General features: G+C 38.3%; 1 protein-coding gene across 4 annotated transcripts in view; it reads right to left on the reverse strand.

Annotated features, from left to right (window-relative positions):
• The window catches only part of USF3 (upstream transcription factor family member 3), a 50852-nt gene that overhangs the window by 18552 nt on the left and 7293 nt on the right, over positions 1-25007 (reverse strand). For 2 of the 4 annotated variants that reach the window (XM_069553487.1, XM_069553477.1), the window contains exons 2-4: positions 7317-7441; positions 4313-4377; positions 3024-3052 (exon numbers count right to left, since the gene is read on the reverse strand). In XM_069553487.1, the coding sequence (XP_069409588.1) occupies positions 3024-3052; positions 4313-4359 (76 nt within the window). In that variant the 5' untranslated portion in view covers positions 4360-4377; positions 7317-7441. The remainder of the gene's footprint in view (positions 1-3023; positions 3053-4312; positions 4378-7316; positions 7442-25007) is intronic. The other 2 variants (XM_069553466.1, XM_069553457.1) reach the window with 2 other exon arrangements.

The following is a 25007-nucleotide window of genomic DNA, read 5'->3' on the forward strand; positions in this document are numbered from 1 at the left end:
TTCATTTATCAAACCTTGCAGTACTGCTGCCAAAGTGCCTCATTCTCCAAGGGTAAAGAAATTTTAGGTAAAGAAATCTCAAAGAAAGTCTTATCAAACAGTGTCTACTGAATACAAATAACCATAAGAAGATTTCTAAGAATGTCATATTCTAAGTTTAGTGTTACGGAAATCAATACAAGCCATACTTTTTTTTTCTTTTTTCCTCTCCCCCACCTCCCCAAGAGCTTTCTCCACCTTTAATCACCTTTTATTTGGATTTTAAATAAAGGGATCTGTAATAATTAAATTCAAATTACAAAAACAAATTACTAATACTATATTACTCTTAGGTCATTAATATATTTCAAGTAATTATTAGAGATTTCAATGATAACTAAATTTCAAGAACCCGCTACTAGTTATGTTACTAGAAAGCTGCTGCCTTATAGCAAACAGCAAATTAGACCTTTCCAGGCAGATTAAAGAACTTTAAAACACCTTTTATGCTGACTAGACAGCATTTTTGGAGTAGAAATAGCTATTAGTTGTGACTTAAACAGATGAGAAAAGGCAGTGGCTTATTTTTCTCTATGGTGTCTGTGCTGTTCACTTTGCCCCATGTTAGGAGCTAGACAACTGACGATTTGTGAGAAATGTTCCAGGAGTGCATGCTACAACTTTAAAAGCTGTATGAAAGACGCAAGAAGATACAAGAGATGATCTAAACAGTTTCTATAAGATAATGAAAATAGAAAAATTGGTTTACATTTTGTTAATTTTCTAAAATCTTCCTTTTAACAAAGGATTTCAGTGCTTCTAAGAAGATGACCTTTCAGATAAAGCATAAGTAGGACTTATTCCACAAATATATATTTTTGCCTCATAATCTAGCAGTGAGAATGACAGTGATTTACTTTCTCAATAAATTACTATCAGGACATATTTATTGTCCCATGTGACATTTAATTCCAATAAAAAGATTTAGCTCATAAGGCAAAAAAAACTTAGATGTACTAATAGGGCAAAAAAACCACACAGAGTGATAAAATAGAGCTCACCATTCTTCTGAATGCTCTAACAATAATATTTGTTGTTTTCTAAGCGCATATTTTCTAATGTGTGTAGACAAAACAACAGTAATAACATTAAGACTCTATCCACAGTGATAAAAGGGAATTGACATGCAGTGAACTCCCATTCTGAGGAACAGCAGTGTCCCATCAGTGTTCAACACTTCTTTTCATAAAGTTTTCCCCAGGTTCCTTTCCTTAGGGAAAGGAAGATATTATTTATAGAGTAAAAGAAACAATATATATATTTAGATCTGACTACAGTCCCTGATGGAAAATAAAACATTAAACAATATATCAAATTGTCAATGCATGCACTATTACTTCTATAAATGCTTACCTGGCTATGGCCCGTAATTCTGATATTTAAGATAAAAGCGAAGTTTTTTTTCTATATTTCTTCTTATAATTGAGGATTCCACAGCTTAATTTAAAACTGGTCACATTTCAAGTACCTTTAAAATCTACAGCCATTTCTTCCCAACTCCTGTAGGCAGCTAGCCTCCTCTAAAATTTCTGCAGACACATACTCTTCACTCTTTCCATAAGGAGTATACCTGGAATTCCTCAGTGGGGAAATCACTTAAAACACTAGCTCCAGCGGTATACTAATCCTTAAATTAATAAGGATTAGCTAAATAGAAGCTTATAGTCTATTTAATAGCTACTAACAGTAGTATTCCCATCTCTCTCAGAATTTTCCACAGTTTATTGTGATCCACACAGTCAAAGGCTTTGGCATAGTCAATAAAGCAGAAATGGATGTTTCCAGTCCATTCTGAAGGAGCTCAACCCTGGGATTTCTTTGGAAGGAATGATGCTAAAGCTGAAACTCCAGTACTTTGGCCACCTCATGAGAAGAGTTGACTCATTGGAAAAGACTCTGATGCTGGGAGGGATTGGGGGCAGGAGGAGAAGGGGACAACAGAGGATGAGATGGCTGGATGGCATCACTGACTCAATGGACGTGAATCTGAGTGAACTCTGGGAGTTGGTGATGGACAGAGAGGGCTGGCGTGCTGCAATTCATGGGGTCGCAAAGAATCGGATACGACTGAGTGACTGAATTGAACTGAACTGAATAATAGTATTATTAGTAATACTAATAGTCGACTAGTAATACTAATAGTCGACTAGTCTACTAATAGTAAACTAATTAGTAATACTACTAATAGCTACTAATAGTAATACTACTAATAGCTGCTAATAGTAGTATTATTAGTAATACTAATAGTAGACTAGTCTACTAATAGTAGACTTTTAGTAGCTACTATTTAATAGCTACTAATAGTCTGCTGCTGCTGCTGCTAAGTTGCTTCAATTGTGCCCGACTCTGTGCGACGCTATAGACAGCAGCCCACCAGGTTCCCCCATCCCTGGGATTCTCCAGGCAAGAACACTGGAGTGGGTTGCCATTTCCTTCTCCAATGCATGAAAGTGAAAGTGAAGTCACCCAGTCATGTCCGACTCTCAGCGACCCCATGAACTGCAGCCCACCAGGCTCCTCCGTCCATGGTATTTTCCAGGCAAAAGTACTGGAGTGGGGTGCCATTGCCTTCTCTGTCTACTAATAGCTAAATAGCTAATTAGACTATAAGTCTTCACGAGACTTACGGAGTACTTTGTCAACTAAAAACAATACAGCACAAATCATTACGTATAAAATAAATAAGCTATATGGTACAACATAGGGAATACAGCCAATATTTTATAATGACTATACATGGAGCATAACTTTTAAAAATTGTGAGTCACTATGTCATATACTTGTAATTTATATAATATTGGACATCAACTTTACTTCAACTTTTAAAAATGAAAAATAAAACCCCAAACAATAAAAGAATACTTTCCTAGAATGTAATGAATAATGATTCTGTGCTCATAACATGAAAACACAATCAGCTACAGTATAATTTCATTTTGAATACAAAAAATGCTAACAAATAAAATTTAAAGTATTGTTTCTACCTGCATTGTGTGTCTCCCGATTTTTCTTTCTGAAACAAAAAAATATAGATAATAGGAACATGAAAATAATAAGAAAACATTTTACTTTATATTTTGAGAACCATAAAAATTAATTTGATGATTTTGTATTTGTTGAATCAATAAGAAGCCATTTTAAAGAAAATTTTCTCAATAATAGATTATGGTATAAAAACCTGACTGCAGATACATCAGTATAAATTCAGAATTCACAACTGCTAAAAGTAACTACTATTCTCTATTTTCTCTTACCCCAAAGTAACTGGTTGGGAAGTAACTCAGTCATTGAAAACTGACCTATTTGAAAAATGTAATTAAGGAGCTATTCAACTCCTAAAGTGATATGCCAAGTACCGTTGACTCTTAAACAACATGATCTGGGACTTGTTCACTTATACAGAGATTTTCTTCAACAGTGAATTCTATAGTACCATAGGAACCAGAGTTGGTTGAATCCATGGATATGAACAGCGGATATGGAGGAACTGTGAATAAGAGGTCTGGCTATACCCTAACCACCACTATGTTTAAGGGTCAACTGTAGCTGATTTCCACTGTTTGTTCTGGCACTAAGGGTTGGGGTGACTGTGTAAAGAAGACAAACAGTAAAGAGGAACCTTGTAATCCCAGGGAGGGAAGTGTGGCAGGCACTGGCACTCATACACTAACAACTGGCATCTGAGACATCTTTTGCATTTATATACGTTAGGTTATCCAAATTTACATTTTCTCAAAAGGTGATCTACTAAAATCACCAATTTTCCCGTATATACCATTATTCAATACATAAGCATTCTCTAATACCTATCTAATCTCTAACAAAGATTGTAATATTTAATAATGGAACCACTGGTCATGCAATTCTAAGCAGAAACATTGCCAAAAATGATGGTTCGTAACATCACAAAATGTCTATTCAAACTGACTTCAGTCTAAGTGAGCTTTGCATCCACCACAAAGACTAATATTGAATGCAAGTAAAAACCTCAGAAGAAACTAAACATTTAGCATATATTTAGGTATTATATTGTTTTAACTACTGATAGTCATTTAACCACTTACATGGTTAGCAGAATTCAAAGGACAGGTAAATTTTAACTATATACCCCTTTCTGTATATCTATTTATATTTATCCAAGGCTATTTTTGAAGAGTAATGGTTTTCTAGACATCCAAATTAAAGTTCCCTAAAGGACTACCTATTTCAAAAAGTGGGGACCAATTCTGCTTATCTGCCAAAACTGTATTATTTTTGGACTGTGGCTTCATACCTGTGCTGCTTTTTTGTAGGAGTCTCATTCTCTGTCATTTCTGGCATGGTTACAGTGATAGGAACCTACAAGGCATGAAAAGACATGTCAGAAAGTCTAAAGGCATTCTAGTATCTGGGAGAAACTGATTAATAGCAATTCGGTTTGAATACCAAGATGCTAAAAAAATAAAAGTGACATCATGAAAAAGCACTGGATTAGGTATTGTGGACAGGAAAAAAAGTATAAGAAGATAGGACAAAAAATATTATAACCAGCAGGTGGAGAACATGGTGAATGTCCAATGGGAGATATAGCCAGGAAGTGCTTCAGAACACTGGAGAAGAGAAAGATCATTACAGATTTAGAAATCAAGAAAAGCCTAAAGGGGGTACAGATTTGAGCAAGATCTGGAAAGACAGGTAAAACATACTTGAGCTGGGAGAATATGTTCTTTGCTCATGATACAAAACTGAAAACAATGGTCACTCTCTCTGAATGCAGAAAAACCAAAAGTGACAAGTACACAAATATATGCTATCCCATATATGGAAGCAAGCGTTCATTCATTTACTCATTTGCTGGGCTTCTTTCATTTCAAACTGCTATAAGTTTTAAACACTATCAGTTGAGAATCATTAAAATCTGTGTTTGAGCATGAAAATTCCATTAATACTTAAAATACCATGATACTAAAGAATACATATACTATATGGAAATACACTCAAAAAGCCTGAGAGCAAATATATTACAATATTAAACAAAGTTATATAAGCCCAGGAATATTACAGGTGATTTATCTCTCTTTTCTGATTTTCAAGAATTCTGCAATAACTTTAATGCCTTTAAATCTCAGGGATTGGCAATCTTTCAAAACAGGCCTGTCAAGCTGGGCTACCTGTTCTGATACACTGCAAGAGGTTGCCAAGTGCAGTTTCCCATTTTCTCTCTGAAGGCAGAAAGTAAGGAACTGGAGTCAGGGTGAGTTTAAAATCTGGTTCTGCCATTTCCTAGTTGGGAGATCCTGGGCAAGTTGTGTAACCTCTTGGAAACTCAAGACATTTCATCTAGAAAGTGGATCATAATCACAGTATCTAGATCACTGGGTTGTTTCAAGAAAGAAAAGAGATGAAATAATGCAAGGAAAGGACAACAGCCTGGTGCACAGTTGTAGTAAGGATTTAATCAGTGTTAGCCATGGAAATAAATGACCTGGATAACCACAATGATGTGGTCACTCACCTACAGCCAGACATCCTGGAGTCAAGTCAAGTGGGCCTTAGGAAGCATTACTATGAATGAAGCTAGTGGAGGTGACAGAATTCCAGCTGAGCTATTTCAAATCCTAAAAGATGATGCTGTTAAAGTATTGCACTCAGTATGCCAGCAAATTTGGAAAACTCAGCAATGGCCACAGAACTGGAAAAGGTTCAACTTTCATTCCAATCCCAAAAAAGGGCAATGCCAAACAATGTTCAAACTACTGTACAACTGTGTTCATTTCACATGCTAGCAAGGTAATGCTCAATATACTTCAAGTTAGGCTTCAGCAATACATGAACCAAGAACTTCCAGATGTACAGGCTGAATTTAGAAAAGGCAGGGGAACCAGAGATCAAACTGCTAACATCAGATGAATCATAGAAAAAGCAAGAGAATTCCAGAAAAACATCTACTTCTGCTTCATTGACTATGCAAAAGCCCTTGACTGTGTGGATCACAACAAACTGCAGAATAATTCTTAAAGAGATGGGAATGCCAGACCACTTTACCTGTCTTCTGAGTAAGTTATATATGAACCAAGAAGCAACAGTTAGAACCTTATATGGAACAACTGGTTCAAACTGGGAAAACAGTACAAGGCTGTATATTGTCACCTTGCTTATTTAACTTCTACACAGACGACATCAAGCAAAATGCCAGGCTAATGAATCACAAGCTAGAATTAAGACTGCTGGGAGAAATATCAATAACCTCAGATATGCAGATGATCTGACTCTAATCGCAGAAAGCAAAGAGGACCTAAAGAACCTCTTAATGGGGGTAAAAGAGGAGAGTGAAAAAGCTGGCTTAAAACTCAACATTCAGAAAACTAAGATCATGGCATCTAGTCCCATAATTTCATGGCCAATACATGGGGAAAAGTGGAAACAGTGGCAGTCTTTATTTTCTTGGGCTCCAAAATCACTGCAGATAGTGACTGCAGCCTTGAAATTCAAAGATGCTTGCTCCTTGGAAGAAAAGCTATGACAAACCTAAACAGTGTATTTAAAAGCAGAGATATCACTTTGCCGAGAAAAGTCTGTTTAGTCAAAGCTGTGGTTTTTCCAGTAGTCATGTACAGATGTGAGAGTTGGACCATAAAAAAGACTGAAAGTCAAATAACTGATGCTTTCAAATTGTGTCCTGGAGAAGATTCTTGAGAGTCTCTTGGACAGCAAGGGGATCAAACCAGTCAAGCCTAAAGGAAATCAACCCTGAATGTTCACTGAAAGGACTGATGCTGAAGCTTGAATACTTTGGCCACGTGATGTGAAAAGCTGACTCACTGGAAAAGGCCCTGATGCTGGGAAAGGGTGAGGGCAAGAGGAGAAGGGGACAACGGAGGATGAGATGTTCAGACAGCATCACGGAGTCGATGGACATGAGTTTCAGCAAACTCCAGAAGACAGTGAAGGACAGGGAAGCCTGGCTTGCTGTAGTCCATGGGGTCACAGAATCAGACATGACTCAGTGACTGAACAACAAGAGCAGCCATGGATACAGATGATGCATTTCGGGTTAAGGCTTTAGCTCTAGAAAGGAGGGAAAGAGTCCTGGGAAAGAAGTAGAAGTAGGTGCAGACAAGGTGCTGATAGAAAGTTCTGACTGAATCAGCCTGAGGAGAAGCATGTGCTCTAGATCTATTTCTGGCAGCTTATTTATTCCATTTTCTCCCTAACATCTATGAAGTCCAGATCAGCCTAAAAGCAGGTTCACATTACATAATGTGGGACATGTGAGTAAATAAATCAATCCCTGTCACCTTTCTCACCCAAGGGCTTGCAGAATCTCTTCACTTTTGATTCCTGGCTTCCAACGCCTCCCGTTTCTGATCCAAATCTATCATCTTCTGCCAGAAGATGGTCTATAAGTTATGTTTTCTTCTTACTACACAAGAGAAAAATCAGTGAATGTTTATAGGTTTCCATTAGCAGCATGAAATAAAACAAGGACTAGCAACCTAGGCCAGGCAGGCAGATTTTCCGTGGCTTACAGGGTGATCCTGAATTCTCCGTACCTCTTAAAAGTTAACGAACCTAGTTGCTTTCAAAAGTCACTTCCCAGTGGGTTATGCATGCTCCACCCCCATAAAAATGGTAGTACAGCAGCCATTGGACCATCTCCAGGAGGTGAGTCTCTCCTTTCTTATGATGGCTCATTGTCACTTGCCTTCAGCCTAGCTTTTACACTAATTGTCCTCAATTCTAAAATTATCTTTCCTTCAATTTCCTACTTCCCCATTCTCTTGTGAGAGTGACTGAAGGTTTACTCAAGGACCTTCCACTAAAGGCATCAGGAAGACAGCTCTCATATCTGCACATTGTATGTGCTCTTAAAAAATGTCAACATGGGGAGAATTCCCTGATCGTCCAGCAGGTAGGACTTTCCTTGTCGTGGGCCCAGGTTCAATCCCTGCTCAAGGAAATAAGATCCCACAAACCCTGCAGCATGCCCTCCCCCTGACCAAAAAAAGAGGGGGCTTCATCCCAGACAAATGAGAAGTGCTAAGGAGGGCCACAGAATTGGTGCTTTTGAACTGTGGTGTTGGGAGAGGACTCTTGAGAGTCCCTTGAACTGCAAGGAGAGCCAACCAGTATATCCTAAAGGAAATCAGTTCTGAATATTCACTGGAAGGACTGATGATGAAGCTGAAACTCCAATACTTTGGCCACCTGATGCAAAGAACTGACTCATTTGAAAAGACCCTGGTGCTGGGAAAGATTGAAGGCAGGAGGAGAAGAGGACAACAGAGGAGTAGATGGCTGGATGGTATCACCAACTCAATGGACATGAGTTTGAGTAAACTCCTGGAGTTGGTGATGGACAGGGAGGCCTGGTGTGCTGCAGTCCATGAGGCTGCAAAGAGTCAGATACGACTGAGTGACTGAACTGAACTAAGGCGGGCCCAGGAATCTGTATTTCCAAAAAGATCTCTTTGTGATTTTTCTTTTTGTTTTCTTCGTCTTTTTTTTTTTTTTTTTTGTACAAAAGAAACTCTTTTTTAGGGCTGCTGCTGCTGCTGCTAAGTTGCTTCAGTCGTGTCTGACTCTGTGCGACCCCAGAGACAGCAGCCCACGAGGCTCCCATCCCTGGGATTCTCCAGGCAAGAACACTGGAGTGGGTCAGTATTTCCTAAACATTCCTATTAATCCGAAGGTAACAGTTTAAAAATATAGATTCTCAGCTCATCCCAGATGCACTAAATCTGTCTCAAAAGAAGGAATACCGATCTCCAAGGTAGTAGCCTGAAATTTAATGAGTGCCCCCAGGTGGTCTTATCAGGACAACTTGAAAGCATAGGCAGTTATTTTGGTGAAATTCAGGGAGCTGACCAATACTTTACTGCAGGAGAGATTGTTTGGGATGTGGTATGAGAGCTGACCAGATATAAACCAGTAAGGTCAGATTTGTCTCATACCCACATGAGTCGGCATTTGGTGATTAATATCACTGTTGTTCCCCTCCAGTTGTCCTTTTTTCTTTTTTTTAAACTTTTCAGATTCATGTTACAATTAAGATACATGAAGTAAAAGTGTTACTTTTTTTTAAACATCAAGAATCTTAAAGCAAATGACAATAGAGCCCTATCACATAAGTAGATACAATCAATATATTGCACTGGGGTGAAAGCTAGCAGTTTACTCAAAGAGGAATACAACCTCAAATCAAAGTCACCCAGTTTACCAAATGTCACTATAAATATCCATCTCAAAGCACATTTTAACCAATTCAGTTAACCTAATTCAATGCAAAATTACTTCCATGTCCAGTATCTCCTGATATTAAAGTTGCATTCCTGACACTGAAAAAGAAAAAGTTCTTTATTGGAACAAAGAACTACATAATATTGTCATGAATCCTTGTCCACTTATTACTCTACTAATAAGGAAACAGCATTTTTAATACAATATTTATATAACCAAATACAAATACACCCTTTAAAATATTTAAAGTATCGTGAATTTTTAAGGAAAACTGTCAAAATGTTACATTAGTAATCTATGGATTATTATTTATCATGGTAAGAAAGTTATTTCTGAAATTAGTGAAACTTCAGTTCAGTTCAGTTCAGTTCAGTCACTCAGTCGTGTCCAACTCTTTGCGGCCCCATGAATCGCAGCACGCCAGGCCTCCCTGTCCATCACCATCTCCCGGAATTCACTCAGACTCACGTCCATCGAGTCAGTGATGCCATCCAGCCATCTCATCCTCTGTTGTCCCCTTCTCCTGCTCCCAATTGCTCCCAGCATCAGAGTCTTTCCCAATGAGTCAACTCTTCTCATGAGGTGGCCAAAGTACTGGAGTTTTGGCTTTAGCATCATTCCTTCCAAAGAAATCCCAGGGTTGATCTCCTTCAGAATGGACTGGTTGGATCTCCTTGCAGTCCAAGGGACTCTCAAGAGTCTTCTCCAACACCACAGTTCAAAAGCATCAATTCTTCGGCACTCAGCTTTCTTCACAGTCCAACTCTCACATCCATACATGACCACTGGAAAAACCACAGCCTTGACTAGACAGACCTTAGTCAGCAAAGTAATGTCTCTGCTTTTCAATATGCTGTCTAGGTTGGTCATAACTTTTCTTCCAAGGAGCAAGCGTCTTTTAATTTCATGGCTGCAGTCACCATCTGCAGTGATTTCGGAGACAAAAAAAATTAAGTTTGACACTGTTTCCCCATCTATTTCCCATGAAGTGATGGGACCAGATGCCATGATCTTAGTTTTCTGAATGTTGAGCTTTAAGCCAACTTTTTCACTTTCCTCTTTCACTTTCATCAAGAGGCTTTTTAGTTCCTCTTCACTTTCTGCCATAAGGGTGGTGTCATCTGCATATCTGAGGTGATTGATATTTCTCCCGGCAATCTTGATTCCAGCTTGTGCTTCTTCCAGTCCAGCATTTTTCATGATGTACTCTGCATATAAGTTAAAGAAGCAGGGTGACAATATACAGCTTGACGTACTCCTTTTCCTATTTGGAACCAGTCTGTTGTTCCATGTCCAGTTCTAACTGTTGCTTCCTGACCTGCATATAGGTTTCTCAAGAGGCAGGTCAGGTGGTCTGGTATGCCCATCTCTTTCAGAATTTTCCACAGTTTATTGTGATCCACATGGTTCTCAAAGTGTGGCCTTCAGATCCCCTGCATCAAAAATCCCATCTTTTTTCTTTTTTTGATGTGGACCATTTATAAAGTCTTTATTGAATTTGTTGCAACACTGCTTCTGTTGTGCATATTCTGGTTTTTTGGCTGTGACGCTTGTGGGATCTTAACTCACTGATTAGGACTTGAACCTGCACTCCCTGCACTGGAAGGCGAAGTTCTAACCACTGGGCCACCAGGGAAGTCCCCAAACATATCTTTTTTCCCCATGAGGTAACTTTTTCCCCATGAACAAAAGCTTACATATTAGTAAAATGCACAAATTTTAGTATAACAACCAGTGAGTTTTGACAAATGCATATATCTGTGTGACACAACCACTATCTAGGCACAGAACATTATTATCATCAGAGAAAGTTCTCTCATGACCCTTCCTGTCAATCGCTTCTCCTACTCCCACAGGGGCAACCATTTATTTTTTTCACCACAGAGCTTTATAATGTTTTATCTGAGAATTCTACTGTGGGGGGTTGGGGGCAGAAAGGGAACCTGGACCAGACTATAAAGGAATATTTCATGCCTAATGAATATGTTCAGATTGTATCTTAAAATCAGTAGTTCTTGAAGAGCAATCCACAGAAACTAGCCTAGCCCTGATCTGAAGTAAAATGAAGTCCCCTAGTCTACAGTAAAATGGAAAAAAGGACAATGCAGTTAGGATTTTTTTTTTCTTTTTATTGATATATAACTTACATACAATAAGTCACTAATTTAAGTTCACTCTAATCACCTATTATTTATTTTCTCTCTCTCTTTTTTTTTTGACTGTGCTGCATGGCTTGCAGGATCTCAGTTCCCCAACCAGGGACTGAACCCAGGCCACAGCAGCAAAAGCCCAGAATCCTAAGCACTACACCACCAAGAAATCCCTCATGTATTTTTATACAAGGATACAACCATATAACCACCACTTAGATCAATATATAGAACATTACCAGCATCTCAAAAGGCTCTTTCAAGGTCACTGCCACATAATCCTCTGAAGTTTCTTTTAAAAATATATTTATATTCAAGGAAGAATATATATTCCAGAGAAGACATATAGACTTTTCATAAGTATATGAAAAGATGCTCAACATCATTAATCATCAGGAACAAGCAAATCAAAACGATAAAGATATCTTACTTCACACCTGTTAGAATGGCTATTATCAAATGTCAAAAGATAAGCTTTGGCAAGGATGTGAAGAAAAGGGAATCCTTGGACACCATTGGTGAAAACATAAATTGGTACAGCCATTATGGAAAACAGCAGGGAGGTTCCTCAAAAAATTAAAAATAAAACTACCATATGTTCTAGCAATCACACTTCTCGATGTATATCCAAAGGAAATAAGTCACTATCTCGAAGAAATCTCTGTACTTTAACTTGCTGCAACATCACTCACAGTAGCAAAGATACGAAAACAACCTACGTGCCCACTGACAGGTGAATGGGTACAGAAAATATTGTACTATATGAATGTATTATTTCATATATCATATGTGATATATATATGCTCATGCTCGGTCGTGTCTGACTCTCTGCGACACCTCAGACTATAGCCCACCAGGCTCCTCTGTCCATGGAATTTTCCAGGCAAAGAATACTGGAGTGGGTTGGTTGCTATTACCTATTCCAGGGAATCTTCCCAACCCAGGGTTCTAAAGCTTGTCATCTTCCCAACACAGGGATCTAAATCTCATCATTTGCATCTCCTGCATTGGCAGAAGGTTCTTTACCACTGTGCCACCTGGAAAGCTCAACACACACAGACACACACACACACACATATATGGAAAGCCCCCCAGCCCTACACAAACATGTTATTCGGCCTTAAAAAAACAGGAAATCCTGATACTTGTAACAACACGGATCAGTCTGAAGGCCAACATGCTAAATGAAATAAGCCAGACACAGGCAAACACAGTGTGATCTCAGTTCAGTCACTCAGTCATGTCCGACTCTTTGCGACCCCATGAATCGCAGCACGCCAGGCCTCCCTGTCCATCACCAACTCCTGGAGTCCACTCAAACTCATGTCCATTGAGTCGGTGATGCCATCCAACCATCTCATCCTCTGTCGTTCCCTTCTCTTCCCGCCTTCAATCTTTCCCAGCATCAGGATCTTTTCAAATGAGTCAGCTCTTCACATCAGGTGGCCAAAGTACTAGAGTTTCAGCTTCAACATCAGTCCTTCCAATGAATATTCAGAACTGATTTCCTTTAGGATGAACTGGCTGGCTCTTCTTGCAGTCCAAGGGACTCTCAAGAGTCTTCTCCAACACCATAGTTCGAAAGCATCAATTCTTTGGTGCTCAGCTTTCTTTACAGTCCAACTCTCACATCCATACACGACTACTGGAAAAACCATAGCCTTGACTAGACAGACCTTTGTTGGCAAAAGTAATGTCTCTGCTTTTTAATATGCTGTCTAGGTTGGTCATAACTTTTCTTCCAAGGAGTAAGCGTCTTTTAATTTCATGGCTGCAGTCACCATCTGCAATAATTTTGGAGCCCAAAGAAATAAAATCTGCCACTGTTTCCACTGTTTCTCCATCTATTTGCCATGAAGTGATGGGACTGGAAGCCATGATCTTTGTTTTCTGAATGCTGAGCTTTAAGCTAACATTTTCACTCTCCTCTTTCACTTACATCAAGAGGCTCTTTAGTTCTTCTTCGCTTTCTGCCATAAGGGTGGTGTCATCTGCATATGTGAGATTATTGATATTTCTGAGATTATTGATACTGATCTTTTAGGTGGGAACTAAAAGAGTCAAACTCATAATAAGAGAGGGTAAACTCTTGTTACCGGGGGAAATGGCAAAAAGGTACAAACATTCAGTTATTAGATGAAAAGTTCTGAAGACCTAATGTACAGCACAGTGACTGTAGTTAATATAAAGTACTATATATTTGAAATTTGCTAATATAGAAAACCTTAATCGTTCTCACCACAAAAAGTAACTATGTGAGGTGATAGATGTGTTAATTACCTTGACTGTGATAGTTGTTTCACAGTGTATACAAATATCAAAGCATTATGTTGTACACCTTGGCAGTGGTGGTTTAGTCACTAAGTCGTGTCTGACTCTTGCGACCCCATGGACTGTAGGCCACCTGGCTCCTCTGTCCACGGGATTTACCGAGCAAGAATACTGAAGTGGATTGCCATTTCCTTCTCCAGGGAATCTTCCAGACCCAGGGATTGAACCCGGGTCTCCTGCATTGCAGGCAGATTCTTTTCCAACTGAGCTATGAAGGAAGCCCATTTATTTAAATATTTATTTCCTTATTTGGCCGGTGGTTGGAATTTACTTGGCTGGTATTTGGTGTACACCTTAAATACATATAACTTTGTCAACCATACTTCAATAAAGCTGGAAAAAATGCATACATTCAGAAGTATGCAGTTATCTCATATTTTGCTGGTATGAATGTAAAATGGTGTAGCCACTTTGGAAAACAGTATGGCAGTTCCTCAAACAGTTAACACAGAGTTGCCTATAACCCAGTGATTCCACCTAGATATATAGCAAAGAGAGCTGAAAACACATGTTTACACAAAAACGTGTACATGTTTGTAGCAGCGATGTTCTTAACAGTTAAAGTGCTGGAACAAGAGAAATGTTCAAATGACAAATAAATAAAACGTGATATATCTACACAGTGGAATATTATTTGACAATAAAAGGGCATGAAGTACTGATACATGCTACAACATGGGTGATCCTTTATACTATAAACGTTATATTAAATGAAAGAAGTCTGACACAACAGGTCACATATTGTGACCTTCATATCTTCCATTTATAGGAAATGTCCATAACAGGCAAAACCATAAAGAAAGAAAGTATATTCATGGTTGCCAGGGGCTAAAGAGGATGGGGAATGACTGCTAATGGTGGAGTGGGAGGGAGAGAAGGGGTCAGATTTTGGAGGATGATAAAATGCTCTAAAATTAGACTATGGTGATGGCTGCACAACTCCATAAATATACTAAAAACCACTAAATTACATTTTAAATGGTAAACTTCATGGTATGTCAGTTATATCTCAATCAGATCTTAAAGTTAAAAATAAAAAGAAACAGTTAATAGAAGCCTCTTTGGGTAATCTGAAATTCTCTACCACTCATCCTTTTCGGCAGTTTGTACACCTGCTTTCTTTCAGCAGGTAACTTCAAATTCTACTTAGTTACCAGTCATCCCCAATTTCCCTAATATGGGAAAAATGGGAAACCACCAAAAACAAGTACCAGCATTTAAGAGAAAACTCAGTTTAACTGTTCAGTGGCAAGTTGTGTTTTCGTCCCACTGAGAAGCAAATTAGTGGTAAAAGTTAATTTAAATTGTGTCTTTAGATACGATGAAGAGAAAAACCTAATTCTAACCACAAAAATTTCAAACTGGAATTAAAGTGTCTTAATTGAAAATATTTTATGGCACACTGCATGAACATTATTTGTCCATGAGTTGAGAAAAATCTTTTCAATTTCTGTGTTTACTTCTGTTCTGCTACCATGGAATGCATTCCTAAATATTTTACAATTACTTAAAATGTTTTGATGAGTGGTTATGCAGTTGTAAAATATGTTCCATTTCTTTATATGAGATCTATAATAAATCCATAGTCCTCTCCAATCAAAATGACTCACACTACTGAATATGACCCATGGAATCACAACACAATTAAGCATAAACCATGGTTTGGGTCACGACCATTAAAATGTTAGGCCATGGGCAATGTTCTGTTGTTTTTCACTTAAGGTGGGCATTTTTCCATGTTGTTCAAAACTATGGGTACAGCATTTATGTTTCATATCTTGGATGTATGTACTCTATAATCTTATTTATGCTTTGAGGCATCTCTGCCCTCTATATTTTGCGAGATGAGCTATTATTTGTATTTATCATGTCCAGCATTTTAGATTAAGAAATTCCTACGTGGTCTACCTGATTCAACTCATTAAGTCTTTAAATCTGTATTAATAGTACAAAAATAGCACAGAGGTGCTTTTCATGTGCAAAAGAATCCTTCTTCTATGCATGTGGTTGCAGCAGCAGCTTTCCATCTTGGTGGGAACTTGAGGAGCTATTTATGAAGGTGCTGTGTTGTCTTCTGCTTTGTGTAAGTGTTATCAGAAATTCCAATTTCCTTTGCCATTAAAGAAATATTACAATTTAATAATGTTTGTTGGCTCCTTCCTCCTCAACATCATGCTGTGAGCCATCAGTCATGGAGGCTTCCTAAATGCCAACCTTGAGATGCTATGACATATATACGAATATGAAACAATGAAGTCCTGCTTTCACTGTGCACTTGAGTGAAACAATACTTCACGAAAAAGAAATAAACCAAGGGTATAGTAATTTGCTCAGCATAGTTTTTATTTTATTTTTAAGCTAAACTTGTAACCTGTTTGTATAAAAAATAGTTTTCTATTGAGATATAATTGATATATGACATTAATTTCAGGTATACAACATAATGATTTGATATTTGTCTATATTACAAGATACTACAAGTCTAATTAACATTCATCACCACACACAATCACAAAATGTTTTCCTATGATGAGAACTTTTAACATCTACTCTCTTCAGTTCAGTTCAGTTCAGTTGCTCAGTCGTGTCTGACTCTTTGCGACCCCATGAATCACAGCACGCCAGGCCTCCCTGTCCAGCACCAACTCCCAGAGTCCACTCAGACTCACGTCCATCAAGTCAGTGATGCCATCCAGCCATCTCGTCCTCTGTCATCCCCTTCTCCTCCTGCCCCCAATCCCTCCCAGCATCAGAGTCTTTTCCAATGAGTCAACTCTTCACATGAGGTAAAGTACTGGAGTTTCAGCTTCAGCATCATTCCCTCCAAAGAAATCCCAGGACTGATCTCCTTTAGGATGGACTGGTTGGATTTCCTTGCAGTCCAAGGGACTCTCAAGAGTCTTCTCCAACACCACAGTCCAAAAGCATCAATTCTTCGGCGCTCAGCTTTCTTCACAGTCCAACTCTCATATCCATACATGACCACGGGAAAAACCATAGCCTTGACTAGACGGACCTTTATTGGCAAAGTAATGTCTCTGCTTTTCAATATGCTGGTTTCAATAGGTTGGTCATAACTTTTCTTCCAAGGAGTAAGCGTCTTTTAATTTCATGGCTGCAGTCACCATCTCCAGTGATTTTTGGGCCCCCCAAAATAAAGTCTGATACTGTTTCTACTGTTTCCCCATCTATTTCCCATGAAGTGATGGGACCAGATGCCATGATCTTCATTTTCTGAATGTTGAGCTTTAAGCCAACTTTTTCACTCTCCACTTTCACTTTCATCAAGAGGCTTTTTAGTTCCTCTTCACTTTCTGCCATAAGGGTGGTGTCATCTGCATATCTGAGGTTACTGGTATTTCTCCTGGCAATCTTGATTCCAGCTTGTGTTTCTTCCAGCCCAGCGTTTCTCATGATGTACTCTGCATATAAGTTAAAGAAGCAGGGTGACAATATACAGCCTTGATGTACTCCTTTTCCTATTTGGAACCAGTCTGTTGTTCCATGTCCAGTTCTAACTGTTGCTTCCTGACCTGCATATAGGTTTCTCAAGAGGCAGGTCAGGTGGTCTGGTATGCCCATCTCTTTCAGAATTTTCCACAGTTTATTGGGATCCACACAGTCAAAGGCTTTGGCATAGTCAATAAAGCAGAAATAGATGTTTTTCTGGAACTCTCTTGCTTTTTCCATGATCCAGTGGATGTTGGCAATTTGATCTCTGGTTCCTCTGCCTTGTCTAAAACCAGCTTGAACATCTGGAAGTTCACAGTTCACATATTGCTGAAGCCTGGCTTGGAGAATTTTGAGCATTACTTTACTAACGTGTGAGATGAGTGCAACTGTGCGGTAGTTTGAGCCTTCTTTAGCGTTGCCTTTCTTTGGGATTGGAATGAAAACTGACCTTTTCCAGTCCAGTTCAACCAGTAACACTGAAGAAGCTTAAGTTGAACGGTTCTATGAAGACCTACAAGACCTTTTAGAACTAACACCCAAAAAAGATGTCCTTTTCATTATAGGGGACTGGAATGCAAAAGTAGGAAGTCAAGAAACACCTGGAGTAACAGGCAAATTTGGCCTTGGAATACAGAATGAATCAGGGCAAAGACTAACAGAGTTTTGCCAAGAAAATGCACTGGTCATAGCAAACACTCTCTACTCTCTTAGCAGTCTCCAAATATTCAATACAGTATTATTTTAAAAATCATTTTTGAAGCGTCTAGAAATATACAAAGTTAAATGAAAAAGTTACTTAGCTCTACAACTGCACTCTTCAGGAATACCTACTGTAAACAGTTTGGCATTTTTTAGACCATTTCCTTGCTCTTGTCCATACAAACTACAAAAACTTCTGGCTCAGAAACTGTATCATAATTAAATTCAGAGAACTTCACGCTTTCAGGATTTTTTTTTTTAATTCAGTTGCAAAAAATAATTCTTGCTCTTTGTAAAATTTTAAACAGCACAGATGTATGCATATAAAGTACCAATGCCCTTATACTTTTAACAATCTGGTAATATCAATTCCAAATATTTTTCCTGTGTGAGTGAGTGAAAGTTGCTCAGTCATGTCCGACTCTTTGTGACCCATCTCTAAGCAAATAGTTATGCACATATTAGTAACTGTTAAACTAAATGAGAAGGAAGCATAAAATGCAAGCAGTATAAAATACCTTCCAGTCCCACTTCAAATCTCCTCTGGTGGGTGATCCTACTCCTTGGATAAAAATTAGGGCAGATGCCATGACTTTACTGGTCACAACTACATAATAAAAATCGTCTAGTCATTTCTAGTTACAAAACAATCCACTGGGAATACATCAGTACAGGTCCGTTATTGTGAGTAGTGCCTCACAGCACACAATCTCTTGCACTCTGCTCACCCCCAACTTCTGTCTCTGTCCTTTCAGCTCTGATCTCTTTCGCTGAGGTGCCGTTGTCCTGTCAGGAAGGGCTGTGGCTCAGTGCCCAGACCAACTCCCTCCTGACATAATATGGACCCACATCTGGTTCACAGAAACACATAACTCTTTAATACAACAACTCCTAGAAATTTACCTACAAGTATATTCGTGTATGTGCCAGCAGATACTTATTCAAGGATATTCAAGTAGCAAAAGACAAGGACAGGCTCATCAAAAGGAGACTGATTAAATATGTCACAGGATCATATAGAACCACCTGAAATTGCCCATATTTCGTACTTTCTGCCTCTAGAAACTGCAGTTTCAGGTGGTTCAACCTAATAGCTCCACCTGTACAAGGCAGTTATATGTACCAATAGTCAAATGTATGAATTTATGTGTTTGTATGTGCTGTATCGTATCTCCCCCAGATTCACATGCTGAAGTCCTAAGGACCAATACTCGAGAATGTGACTGCATTTGAAAACAGGACCTTGAAAGAGGCAGTTGAGTGAAAATGGGGTCGTTAGGATAGACCCTCACCCCAGATGACTGGTGTCCTCACAAGACAAGGAATTTAGAATGCAGGCCACACAGACGGAGAGTTGGCCATGCGAGGACACAGCGGGAAAGCAACCATCTCCAAGCCAAGAAGAGGCTTCAGAAAAAGGTAAACCTGCTGATACCTTGATTCTGGACTTTGAGCCTCAGGAACTTTTAAGGAAATTAATTTTTCTTTTTAAATCCCTTCAGCCTATGTATTTTGTTGTGGCAGTCCTTGAAAATTAATTAATTAATGTATGTATGTATGTATTTTACAAATAAACTTGTATATATCCTTTGGGATGGAGAGAAGAACATGTAAATAACGCACAGTTAGTCAATGAGGCACAGAATTCCTCTGGAAGGACTGCACAGGGGAAATGGGAGACAGGATACATGGGATATCTTCATATGCAATTTTAAGTTTTGCCACATGTATATATTATGAATTAATTTTTATCTTTCTAATAAATGCATTTATTTATACTATCTCTTCAAGGTATAACTTTGTCCATAGCCTGTAAATTTTGATATGTAGTATTTTCAAGTTACTAATTCCTAAATAGTTTATATAGTTTCAGTTAAATTTTAAATAATTTTTAAAAATGCTATCCAACTCAGGTGTTAGTCACTCGGTCAGGTCTGACTCTTTGCTATACTGAAAAACAAAAAGACAAAAAAATTACCTCTAACCACATCCCTTTTTCCAAGGAAGAAAATTAAAGTCCCCAGTACAACCTATTCATTCTACCCTCTACCAACTGGTAATCAATTTGATATCAATTTTCTTGATCTTTCTATAGGTGTACATTTACATATATATCTTATCATATGCACAAAAATTTTTTATAAAAATTTAATCATGGTCTATGTCAATCTGAAATATGCTTTATTTTAATTTAGAAATACACTATGGACATCTTTTTAACTTACTCTTTTTAATACCTGCATAGCATTGTGTAGCATGGATGAGCCATCATTTATTTAGCTGTTCAGTTCATATTGTCACCCTGCTTATTTAACTTCTATGCAGAGTACATCATGAGAAACACTGGACTGGAAGAAACACAAGCTGGAATCAAGATTGCCGGGAGAAATATCAATCACCTCAGATATGCAGATGACACCACCCTTATGGCAGAAAATGAAAAGGAACTAAAAAGCCTCTTGATGAAAGTGAAAGTGGAGAGTGAAAAAGTTGGCTTAAAGCTCAACATTCAGAAAATGAAGATCATGGCATCTGGTCCCATCACTTCATGGGAAATAGATGGGGAAACAGTAGAAACAGTATCAGACTTTATTTTGGGGGGCTCCGAAATCACTGCAGATGGTGACTGCAGCCATGAAATTAAAAGACGCTTACTCCTTGGAAGAAAAGTTATGACCAACCTAGATAGCATATTGAAAAGCAGAGACATTACTTTGCCAACTAAGATCCGCCTAGTCAAGGCTATGGTTTTTCCTGTGGTCATGTATGGATGTGAGAGTTGGACTGTGAAGAAAGCTGAGCGCCAAAGAATTGATGCTTTTGAACTGTGGTGTTGGAGAAGACTCTTGAGGGTCCCTTGGACTGCAAGGAGATCCAACCAGTCCATTCTGAAGGAGATCAACCCTGGGATTTCTTTGGAAGGAATGATGCTAAAGCTGAAGCTCCAGTACTTTGGACACCTCATGAGAAGAGTTGACTCACTGGAAAAGACTCTGATGCTGGAAGAGATTGGGGGCAGGAGGAAAAGGGGACGAAAGAGGATGAGATGGCTGGATGCATGACAGACTCGATGAACGTGAGTCTGAGTGAACTCCGGGAGATGGTGATGGACAGGGAGGCCTGGCGTGCTGCAATTCATGGGGTTGCAAAGAGTCGGACACGACTGAGCGACTGAACTGATCCTTCTTCTTTTTTTATTTATGGATTTTGTTTCACTTGGTTTGCTATTAAAAACAATGCTGACCAAAAAAAGGCTACAATCAATATCTTTTATGTTTTTAAATTCAAAGCAACAAAAAATATCATTATTGCTTAACCTGCACCTCCTTGACTAGAGCGGCTGAATATCATTTCATATGTTATGAATCATTTATATTTATTTTTCCAGAATTTGCTTGTTTTTATTACCTGGAATTTTCTTTCCTTATAATTTTAACTTTTATACCCTCTTCAAACTGAGTTAAAGTAAAAAGCTTTCCAAATAGTTATATTTCTTCTTTTTTGGTTCCCCTTTTGTTAACAGTGAGTGTGTGTGTGTGTGTGTGTGTGTGTGTGTGTGTGTATGTCTGTATGTCTGTTTCTTTGCATTACGACTGGCAATAACTAATTTTTCAGAATTTGAGATTTCCTGTGTAGCCCTGTTACATGACATATTTTTGTTTTGTGTTAGATGAGTATTTGAGAAAAGTATGTATTTTTAGCTCCTTAGGTATATAAAGTTTTATCAATTAGTTTTCAATTAAATGTTTATTGTGTGGAATTAAACTTTGTCTGATAACAAATTATTATGCATTATCTTCCATTCAACATTTGCCTGGAGTGTGTATGTGTTTATATCATTTTAATTTTTCTGCATTATTTTGTTCCTATTTGTCTGAAATAACACAAATCTGAAGATCTGTTTCTATAGAATTCAAGAGCCTTTAAAAAGAGAGAATGTATCGCATTGCTACAATATTGCATTGCTAAAATATTTTGGTTTTTTTTCTCTTCCCTCCACTTCCCCTCTCTTCCCTTCTACTATCTTTTTACTTTTCCTTGGCTGATTTTTTGTTTTTCTTTATTTTCCTCAATATCATCTTTCCTTTTATATCTATTCTATTCATCAACACCCTTAACAATTTTAAGAAACGTATTGTATGGACACTTGTTATACATTTTCTTCTGTTCATTTCATGAACTTCCTTGATTTTCACTGAAGTATGTACCCCTCCCCAGCCCAGTCATTGCACTTCAGCAGTAGGCCTTGGCAGGTCTTGGCAAATATTTTTTTCTGACTCTAATGGTCTCCAACTGATCCAATCAAAGCAAAGCTCAGGACTTTTCCTTGATGAAGCAGGTAGTTATACTCTCACTCCTTCGAAAAAGGATGTGATTCCAAATACTGCACTTGCAAATATCTTCCAAAAGAGGGAAGCCAGTCTGAGGATGAAATTAACACACAAAGAAAAGCAAAGCTTAGAGAATAAAGCCAACAGCAGAGGAATCACATATCGATAACTTAAGATATACTAGCACTGAATTTAAATATATTTTCTTCATATTAAAAAACAGTATCTATAGTCTCTTCTATTAATACAGAAGTTGTGACATACTTTAATTCTTACCCACCAAATGTGCACCATCTCCCCTCTGTCAAAGACTTAACTGAAATTGTGCAGAACTTTAGCTTAAGGTGTTAGTTCTGCTTCTAGGTATGTATTTCATGTCTCACAGCTTAAAATTTTCTTCTTTGTTCTTCTGTACCATATTTCAGAAGAACTCCTTGGGTCTCATCTTCCAGTTCATTAATTCATTCAATCTATTACAACCATGCTGCTATTCAACGTGCTATTAAATTTTTTTATCACAGAAAATATGTTTTCAACTTCCAAAAACTTTCTCGCTCTTATTTCTCTTTTATAGCGCCCCATTGCTATTTTATGGAAACTGTATTCCCTAAAATCTTTGAGGACATTTTTAAATAACAAATATTATCTATTATGTTCAATTTGTTTACCCCAAAATCGATTCCTCTATCTGTTCAGTTTGGTGTCCCTCTTTCACCCTCTTGATTTTCCTTAAATATTTAGTGAGCCTCAGTTAACTGAACTGATTGCTAAAGTTGGTTTCCCCAGCCAAGTGGTTCTCAGCTCTGGGTGCACTATAGAAATCACTTTTAAATTTAAAAAATGGCCTAGGTGATTTTAATGGTCATCCACCTTTTAGAACCACTACTTTAATAGGTGTGAATAGCACTCTTCTCTGCATCATGAACATGTATGCTGATAATGAGAGTTCTGCCCATCAAGAGTGCCGTGCAGAGATGGAGGGGAGCAGCTAGGTGGGTAACTTGTAAAGAGAGGAGCCCCACATTCACAGTGGCAACTAGAAGTTCTCTGAGATATAACCCTGATTCTCTCTCGGGCCCTCAAGCCCAATGGGGATACACCTAATTTATATAAATAAGTTCTAGTAGGTTAGCCCAGGAGTAAACATTGTTATTAGCTATTCTAATTACTCCTAATACAGTTCCAAAATCTAGTAATTAATAACCTTTTGACCGCTATTATCATCTGAATATTTGCATCCACCCACCCCAACTCTTATGTTGACCTCCTAATCCCTAAGGTGATGTCATTAAGAGGTCCGACCTTTAGAAGATGATTAAGTCATGAGGGCAGAGCCCTCATGAATGAGACTGGTGCCCTTAAGAAAGAAGGCCCAGAGAACTCGCTTGCCCCTTCCACCTTGTGAGGCTGCAGCAAGAAGGCAGTCTGTAACCCGGAAAAAGGCCTTCACCAGAATCCAACCATGCTGGCACCCTGATCTGCACTCCCAGCCTCCAACACTGTGAGAAATAAGTTTCTGTGGTTTGTAAGTCATCCAGTCTATGGTATGTTGTTAAAGCAACCAACATGGGCTAAGACAACCAACCTCAACTTTTCAGTCTCTGAGCTTTGGAGTTTTCCAGAACTGTATTGGAAAACTCACTTTTCTAGCTTTCCCCCCTTCAAGTCTATACTGGTTTGCAGACTTCTCAATGCTGTATGCTTTTATCATCAAACTGCTCTGCTCCTATGTGCTTTTCATTTTGCATAAAGTCCTCAATGTTTCTGATCCTCAGATGACACCTTTCCCAGCTTCTCAACACTAGTAAGGATGTGTTCTTATTCTCCTATTTTTCTTATTCTTGGTGCTACTTAACTAGATTTTTGTTTTCATTATACAATAAAACATCCTTATATTAGACTACTCAAATCATTCTGAAGAATTTAAGTTGTAAAAGTAGTAGTCATCCCCACCAATTGTCCCCCTCAAATTTCTTGTTAACACTATTCAAGTAGTTACAGTAATGCTACTATATTTCCCTTTATAGTCTCTACGAAAGTGAATACTACTAAGTCGAGTCCACACTCAAAGAGAGGAGAATAAATCTCTGTCTCTTGGAGAAGACGTATTAAAATACACGTTTTTCAGAATTCTTCTATAAAGGAGATTTCTCTCCTCTCTCTCAATCATTTACTCATCATTTACTTGTATCATTATGAACTCAGGATATTTATTTTATTCTTTGGGTCAAAATTTAATGCTATAGTTATTTTGTTGGTCAAACTGTTCAAACTTTGGCCATTGGGCACTCCAGTGTTCTTTTTCCATGCCCTTCCCCTTCCTCCTCGCCTGCTTTGTGGTACTTCCCTATCTTTTGGCACTGTATGATGCTCCAGACTCTTCTTGTGACATATATCCTACTGTTTTTCTGGGGAACCCTGACTAATATAGTGGATAATCAAGGAGTAAGTTGATAAAGGAATGAGTGACAGGGGTAAAGTACGGAAATTTCTAAAGCCCCTCAAACGCTTCTGGGACACAGCCACCGTAGTCAGTCACACAGATGCCCTCAAGGCCCCAACACTCTTCACCTCACATTAGTGAATGAATGGCAGAGGGTAATGAGACTACCCTTTGATATCAGACCAAGGATCATCTCTCAAAGTTGACATTCACTAGCTATTTGGTTTTAAAAATAAGTATTCAAGGGACTTCCTTGGTCCAGTGGTTAAGACTTCGTCCTTCCATTGCAGGGGGCACAGGTTGGATCCCTGGGCGGGTAACAAAGATCCCACATGCCTCATG

The sequence above is a fragment of the Ovis canadensis genome, chromosome 1, assembly GCF_042477335.2.
Source record: "Ovis canadensis isolate MfBH-ARS-UI-01 breed Bighorn chromosome 1, ARS-UI_OviCan_v2, whole genome shotgun sequence".
Classification (NCBI taxonomy): domain Eukaryota; kingdom Metazoa; phylum Chordata; class Mammalia; order Artiodactyla; family Bovidae; genus Ovis; species Ovis canadensis.